Below are 24,769 nucleotides of genomic sequence, written 5' to 3' on the forward strand. Positions count from 1 at the left end.
TTAACTTGCTTATTGCAGTCCTGAATAAATATATATATGCGTTTTGTGACCTTTGTGCGAGGTCTGTGAGATTTTTTTAAAGTAAACTATGCGCCATGGTCCAAGAATCTCCCAGCTGATTAGTGAGGGTCACCTGTGTCTTGATTAATGGGACGGCACCAACTCGCCCGTCAGTTTTCTGGCTTCCATGCCATGTTTTTAGAATTTACACAATGTCACGTAACTTTCTAAGAAACACGAGCCCCTAACGGATTATTTCTTCCACTAGTGTTGCGTTCTTATAGCCAAGGCTGCCGATAAAGTTGTTGTTGTTGGTGGTGGGGCTTAGGGGGGGGGTTGTCTAATGGAAGATGACCGAGCAAAGCAGACATGTGATGAGGCAAATAACAACTTCATGTGACCCACGGCTGAGAAGAGGCTCGCAGAAGACAAACAGCCGCTTGTGTTGTTTCCTTCAGTCCGTCTGCCAACGCTGCACTCAGGCAAGTTCGCTCTCCTTTCTCTCTTATCTTTTCGTAAGATTTAATATCTATCCTGATGTTGTTTTTAACGAGACTGATGTTTGGACGATGCGTTCAGGAGGAAGCTTCAGTGCCTGGTTTAAACACTTTGAGATAATTGTCCCCAGTGGGCCTATATAACATTCTGGCTGCAAGATTTGTTCTGTTTTGTCATCTTCTCTGCACAGTTTCGTCACTTTTAGAAACGCTTAAAGAGAAAGTACATCTTGATCGTTGCCGTTGGCCAGTGCTGCTTTTTGTGCACCACACCCAATAGGCTGATAACATGCTCAATGCTCCCAAATTTCGCTTGGGAAATGAGAATTTGTAAATTACAGTCAGGTGTTTGACATTTGGCCTCTGTGTTTACATGTCAGCTGACGGTTAAATTAAATGAAAGCGCAAAATCGTACAGTGTGTTTTTGAAAACAAGAGTTTGTCAGTTAAAATCAGTTATTTATATCCTGGCATGTCAGCTGACATCAAAATTCTGTTCACTATTTGCTATGTATGTTTTACAAGAATTTGATCGGTATCTGGTGTAAATAAACATTTTAAGCTTTAGAACGTGATCACCTAGCGTGTTGAAAATGTCCTGTCTCGTCCCATGTGTTGTCTATTCTTTTTGTCTCAGGGTGTAGCACAGAAGTTTCTTCAACAGTGCCGTTTCTTCAATCGTCAATATATCGTCAACACACATCGTTAGCTTAGTTGACTGGTTCTTTTATCACAGACAAATGATTTAGGTTGTTTTATTTACCTGACGTGTTTCGGCGTGTACTTTCGCCTTCATCAGAGTGTCACTGGTGTAAGTGTGACACTCTGATGAAGGCGAAAGTACACGCCGAAACATGTCAGGTAAATAAAACAACGTGAATCATTTGTCTGTGATAAAAGAATCAGTCAACTAATTTATAAGTGAAGACAAAATGAAGTCAATACAACTAACACATCGTTAGCGTTATTTTTCCCTATGAGGCCTCCCAATCAAACGAATCACCTAAACTTATGTTTCCACTGTTTCCATCTGCCAAATCTGCAGGGTCCTCCCCCGAGGGCGACGCCTCAGTGGCTACCATGCAGACGATTAACACTGTGGAGAACCAAGTGCCTTTTCTCAAAGAGAGTTTCTTCACCAGCACCTTCAAAGACAAACGCAAGAGCAGCGCCACTGGCGTCCTACGGCGACAGCAGCAGTCCTTCGGAGCTCAGCAGCAAATTTCCGGTATTCCCGAGCATCTCAACGCGTTACCCTCTGCCCAGCGGCGCTTTCGCTCCAACAGCAGCCCGTTATGCAACAGACCTGAATGGAGGGGAGCAGATGGGGAGAGAAAGGAGGGGCAGTGGGAGAGGAAGGATCAGAGCGCCCTGACTGGAAGGGGGGGCGAGCGAGGGATGAGCGTCGGTGGCGGCGAGCCCGTGGCCGTCACTGCCAGTCTCCGCCTCCTCTCGTCGTCATCGGCAGCAGCATCCTCACGGCTGCCTCAGAGTGCATTGCGTAAGCAGGCGGGATTTGGCGTAGGAACCCGCGAGGACCCCCGGCCGCACGGCTTCTTAGCCAGGGGGGTCCGCCTGCTCCGCAGCATGGGCAACCAGGAGGCCAAGCAGAAGAAAGCGGGCAACGGCACAGGAGGCAAGGATGGAGAGGCCGGAGAGAGGGAAGTGGAGAAGAAATCCAAAAAGTCCAACAAGACCAGCAAAGGGGAACAAAGTGAGAAGAAGAAATCTAAGTCGGATTCCAAGGTGTCAGTGTTCTCCGGGATGAAGATCAGGAAGACTTCCAAGGCCAAGAGATTGTCCAAGGATGACTTGCTGGAGGACGAAAGGTCGCTCCACGCAGCTCGTAAAGCCGGAAGGGAGGCCAGCCTGTCGGCCGATGAGATGGGCACGTTGTCGGATTTTGAGGGTGACTTAAGCCGCTTGACGGCGGGCAGCCGGAAATCCACCCTGGATGAATCGTGCCACAAAGCCGGCTCGGAATCCGACGGGGACATCTACAGTTTCCACTCGGCCGCTGCTGACGCCGAGGACCTTCTGTCGGATATCCAGCAAGCCATCATGGTCCAGCGTGAAGACTCGGCTGAGAAGCATCAAGCTTTAAACGGCAAATCCGAGAATGAAAGCACGCTCATGCCGAGAGATTGGTCTGTGCCTGGCTCGCTGAGCGAGAGTGGACCGTCCTCTGCACCGGACACGGAGAGGAGCAGTGGAAGCCTTTTCCCAAAGACCAATAGCACCTTCAGCTTCCCAGATTTAACCACCACCCCGTCTTCTTATGAGAGTGCCGAGGACGACCTGGAGAGCCCGGATCCGCGCAGTCAAGCTAACTGGACTGCTCAGGGCAATTTAGCAGGTACGCCGTGTGTCCGGCTCGAACCTGCCGGCGTGACGGCGCCCACGGGGGCTCACAAGAGTGCAAGCAGCACCGACTTATCTTTTGAGCGAAGGGAGAAGGACCGCAACGCTGGCCGTGACTTCCTCTCCTTGAGGAAGAAGAGCAGCCTTTCCATCAGCCTGCTGACGACCGAGACCCCCCCCAGGCCGACTTCTGCCATCTCCCCGTCCACCGTCAAACTTTACCCTCCCGTGCACCCCTCCTACGTCAAGACCACCACCAGGCAGCTCAGCTCCCCCATCGGCTCTCCGCTCACCAGCCCCTGCGTGCCCAGAAGAACCGACTCGGGAGAGCCTGAAGATCTCCAGGTCGTCAGGGGGCGCAAGCAGAGGTCCAGCTCCATCGCGGGGCCCCTCGGGACATCGGAGGACTGGGACGCCGCTGGAGATGGAGCCGTCTTCTTGGAGCAGGAGCAAGTGGAGAAGGGAGCTATGTACTGGACACTGGGCTCCAGGAGAGCCCAGTATGGACACTCAAGGTCTACCAGGGGGACGGCATCCTACCTGGACATCTTCTCTGGTGAGTCCCGATAACGCATATGTACGACTGAAGGTTTTCAATGATGTCAAGGGGAAGGAATAGAAATAACAATGGAGCAAACATTATTAAAAATGGGTTCATTCAAAAACCAAATAATTCTTGATCATCAAATTGAAATGGGACAATTGTGTTGACCTGAAGTTTCAGGAAGTTCAGTCTCAGTCTGGGGAACTTTGATCAGTCACTTGAGCGTGTTGAGTCGTTAGCACAAGACCAAGATGTGCCTTTAAAGAGTGGGTAAATGAAATATTGAGGCGTGTCTCACAGGAAGTAGAGCAGAAAGCGAGACATCTGCTTTGCAAAGTGCCCCTGTGAAAACCAGCTAAAAAAAAAAAACATCTGATAAAAAAACATCAGCTTTTATTTGATCATTTCATGTCATTCCACAAAGGCTAGCATGTGACTCGCAAGACTTTGCTGGAGTCTGAAAAAAAGAAAAGAAAAGAGTGTTCCTAAAATCTTCACACGTACGAGAAGAGAAAATTTTGAACTGCGTTTCATTAACACCGCAAAGTTGATGCACAGTTTTAATAGAATAATGACATTTCAAAGAATGTAAGCATTCCATTTGATTATTTATTTTATCCTTAAACCTTTTTTTTTTTTTCTTTCAGTGTCCCCCTCCCAAAGAAAAAAAAAAGTGGGTTATATGAGCTATTTGACCTTTCTATCCGTGTGGCCGTGCTGCTTTTTCAACATTTACCACACAGCTCAATCAGCATTTGACAAATTATTATGATGCAACAAATTAACTTGATTGCACTGTAAATTCAATCTGGAAGCCTCCCCAAAATCTGAAAATGATCATCTTCTGATTCGAGGCGAAGGCCTCGTAAAACAATTGAGATTCTCTTCTTGAGTGTGTGTCTATTAAAACAATGGTACCTTGTCTCCTTCTGACGCATGAGATGAGCTCAGCTGCTCTCCACTCGCTCTCAGTGTGTGTGTTTGTGTGCCCTAAAACAATTGACACCATGGCAATACACACATTTGCAGATTTACCCACAATGCCTCATTGGGGACGCTAAACCAAAGTGACAGTTTATCTGCGTGGCGCTGATGAGTCACGACGTCGACGTCATTTCACATTTCGTCAACAAAGAGGCGCATTATAAAAACAAACAAGCAAATGTTGAGAATACCTTAAGTTTACGCGAGTGTGTGCTGATTTGTCTTGTGTCTGCTCTGCATGTGACACTGCGGAATTTGCGGAGCTTTCCAGGTCACACGCAGCCCTGAGGAGGGATGGACGGTGAAGGGGAAGCGTAGCCAAAACTATTTGCAACAGCCAGTCATGAGGAAAAATTGACATTATTCTGTTTCCTTCACGGAACTCCAGTTCTCCCGGGAATTGAGGCTTTGCTCAAATTATTACAGTATCCTGTGTTCCCAAACTATCACTTAAAAAATTGTTTTACCACTCACACACATGTTAAACACATTCAAATGAATTCAGACTGTGATTGTTTTCTCCTGTGCTCTCCAAATAAGAAGCCGAGAGTGCTTGCTTCAAGTGGTGTGCCACTCTCAGTTGATGTATACAGCCAATCATAAACAAGAATATGTTAAAACACCTAAACGTTCCAATCAAATCATAATTATTCATCTTAATTTAGTCAAAGGCAAGTCTGCTAGCTTAATGATAATGTATATTGGAAAATTCCATAAACGGTGTTTGTGGTGCGTGCTTCCAGAAGACCTCAGTGCTTATATTTAAAGCAAACAGCATGTAGCCAGAAGCCCAGAGTTACAAAAATAAGTACTTTCTTGCATCTTGATAAGGTGTAGGCGAATCATCAACACCTTCACATCACAGTGGCAGGCGTTAGCATGCAAGTGTTTCATTATCACATTCTCAGCTCTCGTCTATTTTAAACAATCTGTTCACATTTACTCGTCCTTTTGGGATCGAAGCTGTTTGCTGCGCCGTCGCTAACGCTCGCATGTCTCCAGGCCGCACTCTGCTGGACAGGCTGTGTATGCACCGGGACGAGGGCTCATCCGAGGAGCAGGCCCAGGAGATGTGTCAGCGAATGTTGACTCGGGGCCTACTGCACCCCTTCGGCGACATTGGGGAGGATCGCCCCAGCAAGGCCAAGCCCGCTTTTAACGTAAGCCTGCACAAAATCACAAAAAGATTGTTGCAAAATAGTACATTACCATCATCTATGCAGAAATCCCTTTTAATTCATTTATGATTGACAATAATGGAAAAAAATAGTGCGACTGCCATCATCCTCACCTTCAGGAAAGACATTCTTTGGAGTACAAAAGGCCTTCCTGAAACACACTCATCCATGTTTCGCGCATGACTGGATTAAAACGTCTCCGCCGCCCACTCCCACGGTCACAATCAGCGATGCTCGCGTCAACCATCTGCTGACCACGTTATGTAACCGCTCCACGTGCCTCCAGCCAGCTTAGCCAACCCACACTTACCAAGCAAAAAAATAATAAAATTCTGTCTGGGGTTTGCACCGGCACAGTCTCTCATTATTCCATTAGTCAGCTTTGCCAGAAATAACCGAGGGTGGGGGGTGCATTCCCATTTTCTCTCTTTTTAAATTCGTACTGTGCAAACCCGAGATACAGTCGATCATGTGAGGCTAATAAAAGGAAGGGGGAAAAAAAAGAAACATTTAGGAGACATAAAACATAAGTGGCTGAAATTAATTAGCTCCAGGGAGGCATTAGACACAAGCTGTGCGTTTGGGTAAAAATAATTGAAGCAGAGTCTAGTAATTGAGTGAGGGAAAAAAAATCTCATTTACTCCTTGTACATCCCTGAAAAGGAAGCCATTTTGTTTTTGGATTTCTTTTTTGTGTCATTTACATCCATCCTCAGTTAAAGCAAACAGACTAGGTCGTCATTTGTTTCCAGGTTGTTAGACATTGTAAAAAGTCTCATCTGTTTGCAGGCGGAGCAACTGTACACCTGGGCCACCGTGGGGCTGCCGGTGTCATCGCACTTGTGGGAGCTCTACGGCGGCAGAACACCAGCCAGAGCACCGAGTTCCAAAGTAGCTTTGAAGGCCAATTCAGCGGTGCCGTCTCACCCTCAGGTTTGTAGAATCCAATTGGGACGTGACCGACCGTTTGCCGTTCACTGATTCTCTAAATGGGTGTGAGTTCCAAAAGCCGCCACCAGAGGCCAGGCTTGTCTCACTTGACCAAGCACACCGAACCTTGTTTAGTAGGAGAAGGAATAAATAAGAGGCTTCTCTTTCCGTTCAAGTATGCGAGCAGGGGGGGGGGCTGCTGCTACCGCACACTAAAGTGTTGCGGTAGCAGCCCCCACCCCCCTGCCCCCCCTTGCCTCATTTGAGGCCCAACCAGAGAGACTCACTGTCTCTGGGGTCAAATCTCCAACTATCCCTCTCATCCACTCTGGAGCCATGAGGTCTGATGGAGCCGAGACGTTTGAGGCTTTGCTTGACCTGCACGTAGCTTACACTCGGCTTTTTTTTTTTTTTTTAGATCGGGGTATTTGGGATTGATATGTGAGATAATAGATGATGTGTCCAGAAAAGTCCCTCAGTCAACATACACGGAATGCCGTGGATTTGAAGAACCAAACTTGGATGTGTTCTTTTTTCTCATGTGCTGGGAGCATGTCTTTGAGATTTATGGCACATCTGTCCCCAATGAACAGTAGTGCAAATTACCAAATCATTTTATGCATGGTTGAAGCTCTTGATATGTTTGTAAGGCTTAGATATCATTAGTGTTATACATAAATTTTCAAAGGTGCTACTAGACACACATAAAATATGAAATGTTAAAGCAAATCATTATTTCTGGATTACTCTGTCAAGTGATTTACTCTAAAAGCATTCCTGAACAGAAAAAAAATGAGTCTCCTCAGTTGAATGCCTGACTTGATTTGTTTTTCTTTCATAAATGTTGTAAAATGTGTTCTTCGGTTTGGTCTGATGAATGGAAGCAGTGCGCTGTATATTTGATTTAACATTTTAATGTTTTTTTTTTTTTTTTTGTGCGCTGACAGACAGAGCCCAGCAGTTTGAAGTCAGGTCAGTCGTCCTCCGAGGACGAAGGTGGCGTCATATCCCAGCTGGAGAAGACCATCCTGGACCTTCGCGTGAAGATGGCCGTGCTGCAGAGTCAGCAGGTTGCCTCGACAAAGGCCAGCAGGGATGACGGCAGGGGTCGGGAGGTGTTTGTCCAGACCTCGCCGCTGGGAGACGGGCTGAAGTCGAACATAAGCACCAGCTTCCCCAAACCCGAAGTGAGCTTTGTCTGCACGTGCCAGCAGAGACAGGAGAACAAGACGATGCCGCCGCCGCCGCCTCCTCCTCCACCTTTACCTGGACTTGGATCTTGCCCACCTCCACCGGCTTTACCTGGACTTGGATCCTGTCCCCCACCACCACCGCCTCCTCCACCACCACCACCGCCACCCGGTTTTGGAGCTCCACCTCCTCCTCCCCCACCGCCGCCGCCGCCTCCCGGAATGGGCCCCCCTCCTCCACCACCGCCCCCGGGCCTCGGCCCCCCACTCCCACCACCACCACCAGCGGGCCCCAGGATCTCCACTGCGGTCCAGGAAGCCGCTCCTGCCAAGGCCATGATTGAGCCCCCCAAGCCAATGAAGCCCCTCTACTGGACGCGCATTCAGCTGCACGCTAAGAAGTAAGAGCACAGCGACAGATAGGCATCGCTGGCACTGAGCTTTTCTCCACGTAGGAGAGAGGAAACTTGTCCACTTAAGATAAACATCTGCCACGTACGATGGTGATGCTCAACCTTGCGGAAAATGAATGTGATGCAGACCAGGCGCCGCGACCGCAAATGAATTGTCGGGCAACACAATTTGGTTCCTAAGTCAACTTAGGAACATTAGTGGAAGATTTAAAAATAGGCTGACTACTCCCCAGTGAGGTAGTTCTTAAAATAAATTTGGGCTCCAATCTCAGATTAGGTTTTCCTGCAGATTTGTGCAAAAATTTTGAGTGGTTCTTTCTTGGTTCTTGTGACACTCAAAAAGGTTTTTAGGCCAACAGTGCTGTGGGAAATGTTTAAAACGGAGCTAGTGAGAGCTTTTGTATGTTTTCACTTAACAGCATTTCTGTCTGTCTGCAGGCAGAGCGCTTCATTAGTTTGGGAGAAAATTCAAGAACCGACGGTGGACTTTGAAGAATTTGTGGATCTCTTCTCCAAAAGTGCTGTCAAAGAGAAGAAAAAGCCAATTTCTGACACAATCAGCAAGTCCAAAGCCAAGCAGGTATGGATGCCTATGATTGGGGATCCCTCAGGGCTCTTAGCTTAGCCCACTGAGGCGTGCTTCCAGGCAGACACTTATTATGTGGCGTGAGCTCTGGCTCCCGTCAGACTCCCGCCCGACCATGTGATGGCGGCCGGCCAGTATTTCGCGTGTGGCGGAAAGAAACCTCGCGGTGGCGATGACTCCTTGTGGGGGGATGGGGGGGGGGGAGCCTGGGAGCCGTATTTCATGATGCGGTTCCTCCCATTGTGCTCACTGCGTGATTCACTTTTGTGGACCAGAGCGTCTGTCTCGCTTTGCCAGCACGCTTCATGCTAGTCCATCAATCAGCCAGCGAAGAAATGTTTGATCTCCGACGCAAACATGTTCTTGTCAGGATTTGTATGTTGAATGTATTTAACAGCTAAATGATGTGAATAGCACAAATAATATTATTCCGAGGAAGTGCTTTTCCCGTCCGTGAGGAATCCTCTGACAGTTTGCGAAGCGGAAATGCGGTTTTCGGGAATGAAAATGATTTCATGGGGCTGGGTGACTTCCAACCAACATGTGAACATCTCCCCGAAACTTTCCGTTGAAGTGAAAGTTGGAAACTTCCTTGAACATTTACGGCGTGAAAAAAAAAAAACAGGTCAAATTGACTTCTTTTCGTCTGCCGTCTCATCTCAAAAGCTTTGAATTCTTTTTTTTTTGTGTCCGTCCTCTGTTCTTTTTCATTTCAATTGATCAAGGAGGTCTGAGAACACTTAAGTGGACTTTAAATCACTTTAATCTTCAGCTCATCACTCGCTGTGAGCAGAGCAAGTACAGACTGTGGCTGTGATGCAGCCAAACATTTGCAAGCATGGGGCTCGACGTCGTGTCCTCTTTTCTTCTGTTTGAACATTTTGAACCACATGGTTGCGCCATCTAAAGCGCTTAGCCTTCGGAGGCACAATGAGTGACAAATTCAAAGGGACAAATGACTAAATTCGGAGAGACAGACTGATAGATGCGGTCTGTTGGATCTCAGCGGTCACGGTGGCACGGCACTGCTTTTGGACAACAAGAAATGCGTCTGAGCCCGATGCTTTTGTAATGAGCCAAGCAAAATAATTGGAACTTCTTCATTATTCAAAAAGTTTCATTTTTGTCTTCACTTCAGCGTGACCTTACGACAATCTTTGTCTTGGTTTGCTGATCATAACAGGAGATTCAAAACTTTTTCTGTTTCTACGGTTGGGAGATGGTTGATGGAGAGGATGTGGCGGTAAAGTAAATTGAGAAGTCATCAATCAACAAGACAGCATTATAATTTCATATAAATGTTTGTGGTTAGCAGGCTTGTGTGCGCTGCCACACAAGGAAAATGGTCATGATCATGTCTTTTGGAACATGTCAATTATGAAAGGCTTGCACTCCTTTTTTTTTTTTTTTCTTCTGTTATGCTCACTTGACATTTGTCTGGGTTTTTTCTTGTTTTGGTTTTTTTGCCTGGTAGGTAGTGAAGCTTTTGAGCAACAAGCGTTCTCAAGCTGTCGGTATCCTGATGTCCAGCATCCATCTTGACATGAAGGACATCCAGAATGGTGAGTCATGTTTAAAAGTATCAAACATACAAAAAAAAAATGAATCTCACTGGCCTTGTTGACATAGAGATGAAAAATGAAAACGCAGCAGAGGAATCAATGTATTCTAGTTCGGCATGCGTAGCGAGTAGCAGCCCAAGATGGCCGCTGGTGGCTAGGGTTAGTTTTGCACTTTCCTTTTGGTTTCAGCCCCTCCAATAAACATGCGACTGTTTTTCTCTGACTTGTCAAGCCGAGTGACATCACCCCGGAGATGATGACGAGAACGGACTTTCTTCCTGTTTGACTTTGTCTCTGATTGCTCCGCCGTCGTCACTCATCGACGTGTCTAAACACCGGCTCTCCTCAACAACAAATTGTAGATGCTTCACATTTTGGGTGACCATAATTAACTCTGAAGCATGTTGTTGCCCGGGAAGCCTTTCCACAGTTTTTGTGTGGAACGTGAGGTCATCCGTCCGAGGTCGGCGCCGGAGGGCATGCGAGGGCCAAGCTCATCAGCATCGTCGTTCATCTCCAGAGTTAGGACAACTGTTAGCATAGCGCCATTAGCGCTGATTGGAAACGTCCGTCCGTATATCACAGAGATCAAGATGATTGAGAAGATACAAGAGCTTTTGTGAAGCGTGTGTTAGTCAGCCGTCGTGGCTGGATGAATGCTTGTGTCGTTCCAAAACAGTCGTTGGCAAAAAATGCTACTTTCATAAGAAAATGTTCCCAAGATGTAATTGATCTTCGTGAGATGGGGAAATGAGGCCCTGTCGACGCGCTCAAGTAATTGTCACTTTTGACGCCGTGAATCATGCGCTTTATTGGCCGGCGATAAAGACGGCGCCGGCTGTCATCGTTTGGACATCTCAAGCACTTCTGATTCACACGTTGAGCGGCTCCCTGGTCTGCGTCGCCGATGTTTCCGGGCGACCGGTCAACACGCGCAGCTGTTGTTGTTTGTCTCGTGTCCGCCGTCATTTCAACATGGCGCTCCATCCGTGTCGCAATCCGCACAAACGTGCTTTCATCGAAAACAACCTGCCAGATTCCAATTTGGTTTGAATGAAAAACAAATGCTGTGTGCAAGCAAGACACAGCAGCAACCAAGGGTCAAAAAGAACTCTTTAGGAGAACGAGATGGCCGAGACCAACGCGAAAGACTTTGGCAGATCCGATTGCACCAGTTGCCCGAGGCGCTTCTCTCGCAGTCGTACCTCAATCTGGCACAACCACGATCCTTAACCTTTAATTTCAAAACCAGCTTCCCCAATGACATCAATTATATATTTGGAATAATTTATTCCAGAGTTCAAAGTGTTCCCCTCATAAAACAGCCGTTTTAAAGAGGACCTATTATGGGTACAAGACAGCTTGTACCAAGACATTTCCTGACTACGGCAACTCCCCAAAATGCACTTGAATTTTCTCCATTTGAATACATGAAACAATTTCTTTCATCTGTTCCAGCCATAAAGATAAAAAAAAAAATCAGTATCAGAAGGTCTAGTTGTGTACGGGGTCTAAGTTGTGAACGTAACAGTGATGAGTGTTTAACTGAGCGATGATGCGCACGAAGCGCCAACAGGCCGGCCTCAACAGCGTCGAGCCCGAAGCCGTGTTATTTTTTAAACATTTACTTTGAAAGGATTAATGTTCGCCGGCGCCCGAGACAAAAAGGCGACGGCAGGAATTCAAACACGCGAGTTTAAACGCACGTCAGCGTAGCACTGGCACATTTCGAAGACTTTCGTAATTATCTTGTTCTTTGCGGCTTTGGTTCTGGTTAAACGACCTGAGGGGTCCGGATTTTGGTCAGAGACCATTTCAAGAGTTATAGACCAAGTCTTATGGGGTGAACAGATGAGCCTTGGGAACTCCTCAATTCACTTTGACAAAGTTCCCTGGGACAGAGTTGCCACGTGATAGCCGCAAAGCACTACTTTTGTCAAAATGAAGCTGCTGGGCTTACATCAACATGGTTCCTTGGTACCAACAGAGAATCTTGCTTTGGCTGTTTTTAATGCCTTCTCCTTCCTCCCTCAGCCGTCCTCAATATGGACAACACCGTGGTGGATCTGGAGACCCTGCAAGCGCTTTATGAGAACGTGAGTATCCAAAACATCGGAGGATGTCACGGTTGCTCCGAGACGGCTGCCGTCTTGTCTTTATCTGGAAGAGAAAGACGGGCGAGTTTCGCGCTTTAGGTCATCAATCTGGAACCGTACATTTCTGCGCTTTCCCGTCAACACGCAAAGGCGAGCGGCACAAGGGAATGGAAGAGTTTCGAGCTTTTATTTTGAAAACGACGCTTGCGACATGCTGCCACATTTCACGCCATCCACACAAAAACTGGCTCTTATTTTCTCACAGAAGGAAACCCGAGAAGGATTTGGTGAGATGTGATTCAAGCAGGCGACCGTCAGCTGTCAGCATTTTTTTTTTTTTTTTTTTTTTTAAACTTGCGAAACCACAATTCGCACAATGGCCGTCCTTTGATTGCAAAAACGGAGAAATCAATTCAGGCCATCGTGTTTCCAGAATCCCGCGGCATGTTTTTCCACTCGACGCCACTCTGCTGCAAAGAGATTTTTCACTTGAGATGTGGCGTTTCCTGCCTCCCCTGTAACGGGTTGAACCAAAGGACACGGGCATTAGGCACCAAAGCAAAGCGGCTCGCCGCAAAGCGTGTGATGTGACGGGTGGGCCTGAATAGGGGAGCCATGATTTAACACGCTAAATATGTTTTTGTCACACTGGATCTGATCGACTCCCCTCCCGCCTTCCGTCAAAGTGATTAACGAGGACACTGGCAAGCGCATTGTGCCTCCAGAATATTTACATCGATGCCTGTCATCGGCATGTTTCACTGCTCTGACAATAAAAGTATTCATTGGGAGCCCAAACAATAAAGAGCGGGTTCTAAACATGAGCACGTGTTCCGGTTTGAAGATGCTGTGAAAACCTTCTGAATTGCTTCTCCACCAAGGTCGTATGAAACCTCCTAGCAACGCTCCATTCCGTGGCGGCTGCCCTTGACCACATAGACAAGAAACGAGTTTGGCTAGGTCACACTGCTAAGTACAGTGTGAAAAGGGCTTCGAGGTGATAGAAAAAGAACCGCTAATAGGCAGCGCGACTCCGCTGCATGTCGACGACGGAAACAAGGCAAGCTGCCGTTCCGAACCGACATGTCAAGAGCCTCCTCTTACCTCTCAACTGCTCGCTCACCCCACGATTTGGAAGCCCTCTCGCCCCTCCCCTCCCCTTCGCCGCCTTAGGCTGTGTTATTGAGTGGAGGAGCCAAATTGTTTCCCTTTTGTATTGCGAGACTCCATCCTGTCTGTGGGTCTCCAGACCCCTAAACCACAGTTGGCAGCACAGTCAGCCTGTCTTGAGGAATGCGAGGGGGCTTCTAATGGTTACGCCCTCGCTCGCTAGCTCGCGAAAGAGAAGGCAGCGCAGCGCTCCCTCACTTTCCTCAGCACAAACTGAAACGCGGCACACTGATGGATTTTTCTTCTATTTTTTTCTCCCTTTCTGCGGGCGTAGAGTCGCTCAGTCTGCGATCTTGCGGATTATAGTCGCTCCTGTGCTTTGAACAATAAGCCATTAAAAGGGGCTCGCAGTGATAGCGGGAAAAGGCTCGCAATATCACAAGCCGTAATCTGGGCCCAGACTGGCTGGCTGGTCTGAAACTCAGAGCGCTGACGGTAGCGAAATGTCACGCAGGTCACTGGCGGCCGTACGATCTTTTAATGATCGCCTCTTCGTAGCGTGCGGCTCGGGATGTCTTTATATGTTTATGACATTAAAGCCGCGCTCATTTGGAAAGTATTCTCTCATAAACGGCAACGTGAGTGACATAAATGAGAGAATTAGCCGTCGTCGGCTCCCTTTTGCCCAGAACTGGAAAAGCGCGTAATGAATACCACTTGGCGCTCCAAATCTGGCATTGTGGAACATCGTCCAACATTCCTTTGCATTTGATATTCCACATGGGACTGGATTTGCCATGCTAACAAGCGTTGCAACATGGCCTTGCAATTCAAAGATCACACGCTAATGCCTACTTGTCCCCAATTATGCCAAACAGCGCCGGACCGCGCCGCCGCCCTTTGAGGGGGATCTGCTTTGGGTTAAATATATTTACACTTGAAAACGTCTCGAGAGGAGGGCGACAGAGAGCTCGCCCTCGCCCGCAGGAGGCGACGCTGTGCGGAATTCTAATCGGGCCCTCTCAGCCTTTGATGCTCCTTTTTGATGGCCGCCGCGAAGGCCGGTCCCCTGCGAGGTCCAAACAGGAGGAGCGCCACTTTTATGTTCTTAAAGCAACGTGTCGGTGCACCTGCACACCCATCAAGGGTGAAATTAAACAACCAGGTGAATCTTTTGTCTTCTGTTAGTGAAAAGCTGTTTTGAATTTTACAGTACAAAATATCTTGAATGACTTGGAACTGGCCAACGATCCAGTACTACCACTTTGCAACCCATTTGCTTTGAATTATAACAAATATTTTTCCATCATTCAGCGAGCCCAAAATGATGAGATGGAGAGCATCCGGAAACACGTGAAGTCGGCGCAAGACAAGGCGGACGCAAAGCCACTGGACAAGCCCGAGCAGTGAGCGAGCGTGCCGCTGTGGGCTATTTGCTACTTGAGCTTCCTCAGTGAATCCAAGCAAACATGCTTCAATTCTTCAGGTTCCTCTTGCAGTTGTCGGAGATCCCCAACTTCTCCGAAAGGGTCTTCTGCATCCTTTTCCAGTCTACTTTTTATGAATGCATCACCTCCATTGCCCGCAAAATGGAAATTCTTCAAAGAACATGCAAAGTGAGCTCTTTTATTTCATTTATTCCCTTTTTAATCAGCATTTGCTTGTCTGACTTTTATTTTTTTTCTACCTGCGTCAGTCTCTTCAGAGTGGCAAGTGTGTATTGCAGGTTCTGGGTCTGGTCCTGGCATTTGGTAACTTCATGAATGGAGGAAATCGAACCCGCGGGCAGGCTGATGGCTTCACCTTGGACATTCTGCCCAAGCTGAAGGACGTCAAGAGCAGCGTAAGTGCTTACGAGAAAAGGGGAATATTTTCATGCTATGGGAAATTAGAAAACAAAGAAAAATCAAAAGTTGTTCAAATTGGACATTTCTAGAAAAATGCCCAAAAAATCGACGTTACTTTTCGGGTAGTATTTTTTGCGTTGCTCTGTTGAATGTTACCCGTTTTTTTTTTTGTTTTTTTTTACTATAAGGCACAAACGAACCAGTGCAGCATACGAGTCCAACTTTAGTCATAGTTTGAAAAAAATACGGTAATTATAGATAGAGAAATGGCAACACAGCTAAGTGCTTGCTTAGAAGAAGATGAGCAATACTTCAGTTTTAATGTCATGCAGAACTTAAATTAGCCAGATGCTAATGTGTAGCATGACGCTAATTAACGTGGCTTGACAAAGCTAGCTTAAGAGCAAAATATCTTTTCTATGGAAATATATTTTAGGTTTTATATCATATCGTAAGCACTCTGTTAATTGTTGATTATATTATTGATTACAATGTTGATTTGTAGAAAAAGATCTCAAGGACAACAGATTGCGTTCGACTTTGGAGGTTCGGCCGAAGATAAAAATAGTCGAGAGAAAGTCATCGGAAAATCTTGACCTCCGGCGGCTCCCTCAACCTGGAATTAGAGTCCGGTCTTGGAACTTGCATGAGCTGCAGCGCTTCGGAGGAGAGGCCGCGGTGTTTACTCGTCTCGCTCAATATCACAGCAGGCCCTGTGTGCCCTTGGCGCCGCCATATAAGGCCGCGATGCTTTGCGGCGCGTCCATAAAGAACATCCCTCTCTGAATTATGACAGCCGGCCAAGCGTGTTGTTACATTGTTCGCCTAACGTCCTGATTGATGCTCCCCTCCTGAGGCCGTTGTTTCTATTCCTGGGCGCCCAGGCACAAATTGAAACGTCCTGCTCCGAGATGATTAGATTAATAAATAAAGGCTTTGGGTTTATTTACGGAGGTCTTTTCCTTTCTTTCAGGATAACTCCCAGAGTCTTTTGTCCTACGTGGTTGCTTACTATCTGAGGCACTTTGATGAGGTATGTTTTCATTTCTGTTTATTTGAATGGCTTTTCCGTTCGGGTCTGATTCCCTCAGAAATCCTTCCAGAGCCCTCTTTTCATCTCCTCTCTCGCCAGAGGATACAATGACTTATCCTTTATCAAATTATTTATTTTTCTTTTCCGTATATACGGCAAACTGAAATCTCCCCCCCCCCACCACCCCTCCTCCTACCCCGGCTGATTTTCTGTCTCTGCGTTTCGCTCTTCATCTCCCGGCCTGGCTTCGTTCAAACCGGTCGTCCGTGAGCTGGCACGGCATCTAACGAGGTGCTGGTGTAAATAATTAGTTTTCGCCAGATGAGATGAACTCAGGCTCCGAGTTCTGGTTGCCAAGATCAACGTGCATTACATGCTCGCAGAACTCATAATGGCCTTGGAGTGACAGTGATGAAGAGGATCATGATGATTTTTCCCTCCTTTTGCCCAACTTAAATGCTCCTTAATGTGTTGCGAACTCAAATATATCTTCTGAGATTTGCTTGAATTGTACTTAAGTACACGTGAGCCGTTTAGAACATTTGCATCAATCTGGCTCGGTGCTCATAATGTATACAAGCGAAGCCTTCCCCAAGTCCGGGAGCCTTTTTGGTGCTTCCCTGCGTCAATGCGTGTGTTGTGCTTCTCCAGAACGCCGGAAAAGAGACGTGCCCCTACCCTCTACCCGAGCCGCACGACCTCTTCCAGGCCTCCCAGATGAAGTTTGAGGACTTTGACAAGGATCTGCGCAAGTTACGGAGAGACCTGACCGGTGAGGTCACCCCCACCTAAGGTCCGCCGACCCGCTTCGGAAGGGCCCGGACTTTTCCCCCCAGCTGCTTAACTCGACCCCCAAGGTGTTATTTGTTTACAGGCAACGCGTGAGGAAACATGTGGCGCCATGAATTATGCACGAGGCCTTTAACATAACTTCTCGCACGGAAACGGAAACTCATTTTCTCCGAAGCCGAGCGTGCTACGGCCGCCGTCGGATTGGCGGAGGTGTGTCGGCCGCCAGATAACATCTGGTTGTTGTCGAGATGACAAGCAGAAACAGATGTGAGCGGTTCAGGACGGGACCCCCGTGGGTTCAGCAGAGCTCCTCGTGAAATTGAGATCAGCATGCATAATGTGCTGCTGCTTTTACTTTCGCTGCGTGTAAACTGCTCAAGAAATAAATTCAATGTCTGATAGGAAGATTTAAACTTTTCTAATATGCTGTGACATCTTCATCATCTGTAGCTCTAAATTCACTTTGCTTTTGGCTGCGACCTCCCTCTGGGGCAATTGCCATACCTCGATCAAACACATGGAAAAATAATTTCATTGATTGATCAAGATCTCTGGAAGCAAGTTTGGCTCGCGCTTTGACAAGGAAGTGAAGACCTAACGAATGCGGCTGTTGGGAAACGGGTCGTTTCTCTTGCTCTGAGCACTCGGCAGCACTTTCCAAGTACTGACATGTCCGCCGACGGTTACAAATGTATTTTTGTGCAAATAATAAAGTGTGAGTATGTCTCCATCGTCGATTCCCCAAACAAAGTCTGCTCGCTGGGATGTTTTATGCGCCTTTGAGACTAACCCAATTAGCTTGCGTGATACACTTTGCCAAACAATGTTGTTTTTTTTATGTTAAAATGTATAAGTGGTGAAGATTGAATCACGCTGACTTGAAAATAATAATCTTTACTAAAAATAGTTTCCCTCTTTTATTAACAGTGCATGTAATAAGGTCGTGTCACGTTGTGAAAGCTCGAGCTAGTTAGCTTTAGCACTTCTTTCCGTCTATCAAAAAGCACATACACATCACTTTACTTTGTGATTTGAGAAACAAAAATTGATTGGTAAGTAACCGAATACACGTTGTATGTCTTTTTTGTTTATTTGACTGAAATTTTTTAAACGCATGACCTAATTAATGGACTGACAAAACGGACGAGCTAGCAATCAACAGCTAACACTTCCTGGCCTTGGAGCTTGGGAATACCTTGTCTCTGTTTTTCACTTCATATGACCCCAACATTTCAATCATTAAAAAAATCATAACAGCAAGGAACTTCACCTTTCTATATTTAGTCTGACGTGTTCATCCTCACACAGTGACCGCATCTTTTTCTTTCAGCGTGCTCCAGAGAGATGGAAAAAGTATGCAAGCTGTCCTCTGAAGACAACCTCCAGCCCTTCAAGGACAAGATGGACGCCTTTGTCAGCCAAGGTGACTTGCTCTCACTTTGTCAATAATGTGGTTATTGTAACCAGCGGGGTCCGTTTTCCAAAAAGCAGCTTGTCGACTCAGTGTCACATTTCATCTCGACTAAAAGTATTTTTCCATCGCCGTGCTCTCACATGGTTTTGCTTCAATAAATGTTCAAATGAGCCGCTATCTCACGGGGAAATCAAAGATTAGAGTAAAAGTCCAAAAACTGAGAGCAGATTTTTTTTTTTTTTTTTAATATAATATAATTTTTTTCTCCCACCCGCCACGTGTCACTCAGATGTGTTGTCGGCCTGACAAAAAAAAAAAAAAAAAAGAATCTACCAAATTGGAACAATTTACATGACACATATTTGATCTACCGGTAGAGTCAATGTTTAATCACACTTTTACGGCCATGAAGGATAGTTGAAATTCATCCTGCAATAGAAATAGTATCAAGAAGGCTGCATTTGAAGGGGCCTCTGAATCAGGACAGCCGTATCGGTGACATCATAAGCGTTCCGATAGGGATGCTGCAGAATTATCGTGTCGCTTTTGTTGCGCAACAGCAGCAAAACATCGTCCTACATTGCAGGCCTTGCCTCTTTACATAACAATAAATGTATTTGCCTTGTGTTGGCTTTAACCCAGACGACATTTAAGTGACTGTGACCAATCTCTCGGAAGGAACACGCCACAGGCTTCGCACCGACTGCTTTTGTATTCAAATGAGCAAGTATAACGCGGAGCATATGTGGCTCGGCGGTAAAGCTCGCTCGTCCGTTTTTGAAAGAAAGTCTGCAGATGAAAGCTCATGGCGCCCTCCGTTACTCCCCTCCCCACCCCCACTCGCTCCCCTCCGTCACCGCTCTCCTGCGCTCCCTTTCTGGGTTGTGGAGAGAAATATGGGAGCTCCCGCTTTGATTCACATGACAAGCTTTTTCCTCTGAGAGACGATTGCAAGCGTGGAAGTTTTGCTCGCATGGCTCCAGACGGGATTCTTGGGGTTCCGCCACTGTGGCGGTAGAAAGAGGGGAGGGGCGGAGGGGGGGAGAAAACTCAAAACAAAACAAGAAAAGAGCCAAATGTCATATTTTTTTTGTTATTTTGCTAATCTCTAAAAGACCCGGGGGTTAAACTGTTTCTGGCTCCATAGTTTGAAACCGCCTTTGTTTGTTTTCTGACCATGAAACTAACCACAGAATAATAGTGGAAGCGGACATGTTAGAAATCCGTTGTTTGGTCTCGCTCCATTTTGCTCACAAACTCTTTGATGCTCAATCTTTGGGCCTTGTCGGATAATCTGTTTCTGATAGACGTCCAGATTATGAGAGGACGGGATTGCTTACATTCTACTCGACATTTTGGATGTTTTGGCCATCATATTGCTAAATTATTATGTTAAATAAATTGTTTTGTTTTCTGTGTAATAATAAAATCTGAAAAAATTGAGATACACTGACAAAAATCCATTCACCCAAATGGCTAATTTATAATCTTCAATGAGCACAACATTTAGTATTCGGGAGTACAAGCACGGGGACGAATGTAAATGGCCCGGCATTCAAACCCCAAACCTCAGAACTGTGAGACAGATGTGCGAAACAAACGTGCTAGCCCTGAGTTCACCCTGTTGCCCAGATGGTTTTCCATTTGAAATCTAAAGAAATGTCCATCATATCCATGAAATTCGATTTTCCACAATTTGAAATGAAATATAGCTACCGTATTTTTCAGACTATAATACGCACTTAAGATCCTTTCCGTTTCTCAAAAAAATGACCATGCACCTTACAATCTGCTGCGCCTTACGAATGGATGTTGAATCAAAGGTCAATCACGATCAACTCATTAGCGAAAACCATACAGACATTTCTCCAAATAGACGGATTCATCGAGACTGCGCTTGATAATCCGGTACCAAATTACGGTACCGCCTTTATTAATTCTCAGGGCATTGAATCAATCTGGACTGTTCTGGTTATCTTCGAAGTGGTTTTCATCAGTTCCAGCAAAACATTAGGGCAGCACTAACCTGAGTTGATGTGAAAAAAATCATTTTAGCTCCACCTACTTAATACATTAATTAGCAATACGAATATTTCCAGTTACCATATAGGTCATGTCCTCTATTTATCTCATATAAAAAGCAACAAATTTGGACTCAGATAAGGTAAGAACCTTTGCCTTTACATGCGTCTTAAAATGTGATGGCGTCCAGTCCAACGCCTGGCGCATAAATCAGCTGCCATCAGTTTCAACTCAAGCACACTACATAAAATGAATTGATGGAAATTTGCAATGCGATCTTCAGTCTGCAGCCAGCAAATGCGCCTCTAAGCTGCCCCCAAAACATTCTTTGTCAAGAGTTTTAGGAACTGGTCAAAAGTCACCTTGTTGTCTTTCAACACAGCAATTTTTCACAAAGCTTTGGTAAGTTCCATCAAAACAAGAACCCAAGCGAGATAAGACGGCTAGTTGAGCGCTCAACAATGTTCGTGTGTTACTGTTTACCTTCTTTTCAAGGAACAAAGCAACTTCCTGATATTGAGCCACATTAATATTATTTACAGATTTATCATATCAATAAACTGACGAGCTGTCATCCCGCAGGAATGGGACTGCGGTCCAATGGGTGATTTAGCACCGCGGAATTGCGTCGGTCTCAGCGGGTTTCTCCGAGATCTTTCGATGCCGCTCTGGCTTCAATTACGTATCGCAACCAGATATTCCCAGGATAAGAGCTGAACATATATTTGCGCCAGGAAAGATTATCTCTTCTATCTGCTGTCACGTCTGCCTCGCAAAACAAATCCATGAGGAGACTTGACTTTAGGACATGTCTGATCATTGACAGTTTCATGCAACTTTAGCGAACATTTATTGACCGTGAGGGGGCTACGAAGACAACTGGCACCGCTGACCGAGGGGGGAAACACGTACCGCTGGATCGAATCGGCCGTTGCTCTTATTCTCAATGGAAACAGGCAGCCTGCGGATCAGAAAGGAGATAAGCTAACCTTCATCCAGCCAGGCTGTCACACTTCACCGCGGTTGCAAGTGACCCCGATGGCCGCTGAGATTAGCCTGCTTGAAATTTGGACGAGTGCAGCAGCGTCCCCGTCTTTTGTGCATTGGGGACCGGTTTGTTGTCAAGCGATTTACTACATGGCCATTTCGATTTTGGTTCCTCATTAGGTGATGCCCCTTAAAGAAGTCATGAACGATCAAATATTTTTCATCAGTCTCCAGCTTGATTTGGATACTCTCAGGTGCTAATCTTAACACCGCAAAGACAACTGTTGGTCTCTGTGACGGTGGCGGGCGTAAAAGTCGTGTACATACAAGTCCGCCTGCCGCTGATCTCATCCTCGCATGCATTCCGTGCTCTCGTTTCCACCAAATTGTCTTGTCTTTCTCTTTTTCAGCCCAAACTGAGCTGGAGACACAGGAGAAACAACTGGCAGACACTCAAAAAACGTAAGCCCTTGATCTGTCCTTCATGATTTTCCCGCACCTCCTTCACCTCTCTCTCTCTCTCTCTGGTAGGTGATTCCTCTTCTTCCATTTCACAGGTTACATAAGGCCCGCTCTTGTGCGTCAAAGCCCTGATTTGTGAGTTTGGAAGTAAAGGCAACACGGGATGATAAATCCAGCAAAGCCTTAAAGACCGTATTCACAGAGGAACATAATCTTGCCGCTTTGTCAATATTTAGGGCATCTGGTTCCCTCGGTTATGGGGAAGGTGCAGGCCGTCGTTCCGGGGGGCCTCAGTAGACGGGAGGCCCCCCCTGTGCGGTGTCTGCGTTGTTTATCTAAGCGGGGCGAGAGGAGACAGCCTCGGCTCCAGGTTTCTGTTACGGCTGGCGTGGAATGCGTTCCTGCAGCACACTCCAAACAAAGACAGCCCAACCTGTCCACTGTATTGATCCACTGCAAACCGCCTCGCCGTTCAACACCTTGACGGGCCGCGGCTCCAGAGGTTCTGATGGATCGGCGGCGTGCCGCCCTCCCACTTTTCCCCTCATGAACATCTAAACACGTGTCCGTCAAGGTTGGAGGCTTCAAGGTTTCAAGGCTGAAACTTGGTCATATTCATCCATATCTTTCCCATGAGTTGTTCATATTGATTATCTGAGGAATATTTTTTTTGGTACCTTGTATCCTTGGCCACTTTTAATTAAATTTATTCACTACATCTAGAGACACGATAAGAACTTTTTTTCTGGTTGTTTGTCTGCGAATGACTGGCGAGAGTGTAGCCCTCCAGCTAGCAGACACTGTGTTAGCGTAGCTAAGTGATACGCTGCAGCGCCTTCTGACTCAAGTACAAATTTCTGTCAGTTCTGGAGGCACTGTTTTGTTTCTGAAAAGCATCAAATTCCAAGATAAGCGTCTTGATTCTGCATATTTGCTTGATGCCGCCAATTTTTTGCCATAACTGACTTGTTTTATCTCCCGCTCAAATAGTTTTGCCTGAATGTTCATATTTTCTTTTTTTTTGTTCTTCTCTTCCTTCAGCTTCTTGGAGCTGAGCACGTCCTTCTCGGTCAAACCCAAATCGGGAGAAAAGGAGGCGTCGCCCGGCACTCTTTTTGGACCTTGGCATGAATTTTCCACTGATTTTAAAGAACATTGGAAGAAGCAGAACAAGCTGATACTAAAGGAACGGTGAGTTACACATGACCCACATTAGTACGAGAGATGGATGGTTCTATGGAGACTGTTTGTTCGCTCGCTCGCTGACTACAGAAATAGCCAGAGCCAAGTTAGCATAGATGAGCTTTGTCGAATGTATCTAAAATAGCCAAGCTTAGGTGATTTAGTTAGCTAGCTAAGACAAAGACATATTGGCTAGCTTGTGAGCTACATGAATGGAGTCTAGTTGGAAGGAAAAAGAGACGAAATGACCCAAATCTTGATCCTCACTCCTGAAATGAAAAGAACACACGCAGCATCCACTTGGCTTCCACTGCTACGATGGGTACACTGATAACAATGCATGACAACAAAAAGCAAATTGCTCCATGATGCCACACGAAGATCACAAGGTGATACTTGTCAAAGGGCCTCGAGTAAAAGGTCGGCTTGTTCGGCCGGAAAGAATACAAACAAAATTTGAAAGGGTGAACTCTTTGACCTTTTGCTTCGAGCTATCATGCAGCATTTTGTTGCGTGGTGGTGGTCACGCAATTAAAGATCGTAATCTTCCCTCACTGTGGATTGCTGTGCAAACACGCGTCGCTGGCACTGGCAAGCCAACTTTATTCTCCAGAAATATATTTTCTCATACTACTACTACTCTATATTTGTCCCCTGCATTTTAGATTGAAGATGGCAGAAGAGTGTTTCAGACAGGCCAAGGAAAAAGCATCCTACAACGTCAAACCCAAACATGCAACTGGCATCGTACGTCATCCTCTTTTTTTTTTTTTCCTGCTACTCTACTCTGCTTTTTTTTTTTTTTTTGAGTTTTCTGATGAAAAAAAAAAAAATCTCATCTCTCCTCCACAGAAAGCGAAGCTGGGCCAGAAAATGTAAAGCAGAGAACGGCAAACACCCAGGCGACTGCGGTAGTACAATCCGACGTGGCTCCTCAGTCATTTTTACTCCAAAGCGTTCTTTTTTTACAAATCAATTTAATACTGTTGTTTATCGCACGTTGGCCTATTTTAAGCGTATCGAGAGTGGAATGCTCAGCCCATTTCTGGCAGCACTTATTGAATTATTGCTTGCAAAAGACAAACTCAGGCCTCGGGGATTAGAGCGGAGAGGCCAGAAAATGCTCGCTGCAAATTCGTAGCAACACTCTATGCATACGTTGGATTTTAAAAGCCATATGTTTTTTTCTTTTAGTGCAATATCTCAGCCGACTTTACAAGCAAGCAGTTTTTCAATGTATATCATTTTGACAAGGTGCCTTATCAAACACGAGCTGACAAATGAGTGCTGGACAAGATGGATTTCAGAGACGTATCATCTGTAATTGAATCTTTCTATTCAGAAACCATGACTTTGCTTTTATCCTGCGTGTTGTGATGTCATCAAGCAAAAATTGCTCACTTTTTTTTAATTTTTACTCAGTTCATTATCTCATTCCTATCATACGTGCTATCGGAGCAAGCAGATCACATGACATGTTTAGGATCCAACACCTTTGACCGTGAAAAAGATCTATATATACATATATATTTATTGAATAAAATAATTACATTAATTTTACATTTTAGTGGCTTTTTCC

General features: G+C 46.0%; 1 protein-coding gene and 1 long non-coding RNA gene across 5 annotated transcripts; one reads left to right on the forward strand and one right to left on the reverse strand.

Annotated features, from left to right (window-relative positions):
* The first annotated feature begins 33 nt into the window (after positions 1-33).
* Positions 34-24,750, forward strand: fmn2a (formin 2a). 4 transcript variants are annotated; one of them, XM_088384517.1, is made up of 18 exons: positions 38-482; positions 1,543-3,414; positions 5,389-5,546; positions 6,354-6,497; positions 7,442-8,085; positions 8,536-8,677; positions 10,158-10,245; positions 12,280-12,341; positions 14,766-14,857; positions 14,938-15,067; positions 15,148-15,294; positions 16,272-16,331; positions 16,983-17,103; positions 18,454-18,546; positions 21,957-22,008; positions 23,050-23,199; positions 23,856-23,937; positions 24,043-24,750. In XM_088384517.1, the coding sequence occupies exons 2-18, from the start codon at positions 1,578-1,580 to the stop codon at positions 24,067-24,069; spliced, it is 4,029 nt and encodes a 1,342-aa protein (XP_088240643.1). In that variant the 5' UTR covers positions 38-482; positions 1,543-1,577; the 3' UTR covers positions 24,070-24,750. The 4 variants fall into 4 exon arrangements, 3 of the variants coding, with proteins under 3 accessions (XP_088240646.1, XP_088240644.1, XP_088240643.1); XR_015860225.1 differs by lacking the exons at positions 23,050-23,199; positions 23,856-23,937; positions 24,043-24,750 and having other exon boundaries at positions 35-482; positions 16,983-17,124; positions 21,957-21,986; XM_088384520.1 differs by lacking the exons at positions 18,454-18,546; positions 21,957-22,008; positions 23,050-23,199; positions 23,856-23,937; positions 24,043-24,750 and adding an exon at positions 17,206-17,528 and having other exon boundaries at positions 34-482.
* On the reverse strand, positions 9,482-13,634 carry LOC148393473 (uncharacterized). The gene is made up of 3 exons (XR_015860226.1): positions 13,446-13,634; positions 12,206-12,405; positions 9,482-11,274 (listed from the first exon to the last, which is right to left on the reverse strand). It is a non-coding gene; the product is annotated as an uncharacterized LOC148393473 (long non-coding RNA).
* Positions 24,751-24,769: the final 19 nt, after the last annotated feature.

This window comes from Syngnathus floridae, chromosome 9 (assembly GCF_059516105.1).
Source record: "Syngnathus floridae isolate MCC-2025c chromosome 9, RoL_Sflo_1.0, whole genome shotgun sequence".
Classification (NCBI taxonomy): Eukaryota; Metazoa; Chordata; class Actinopteri; order Syngnathiformes; family Syngnathidae; genus Syngnathus; species Syngnathus floridae.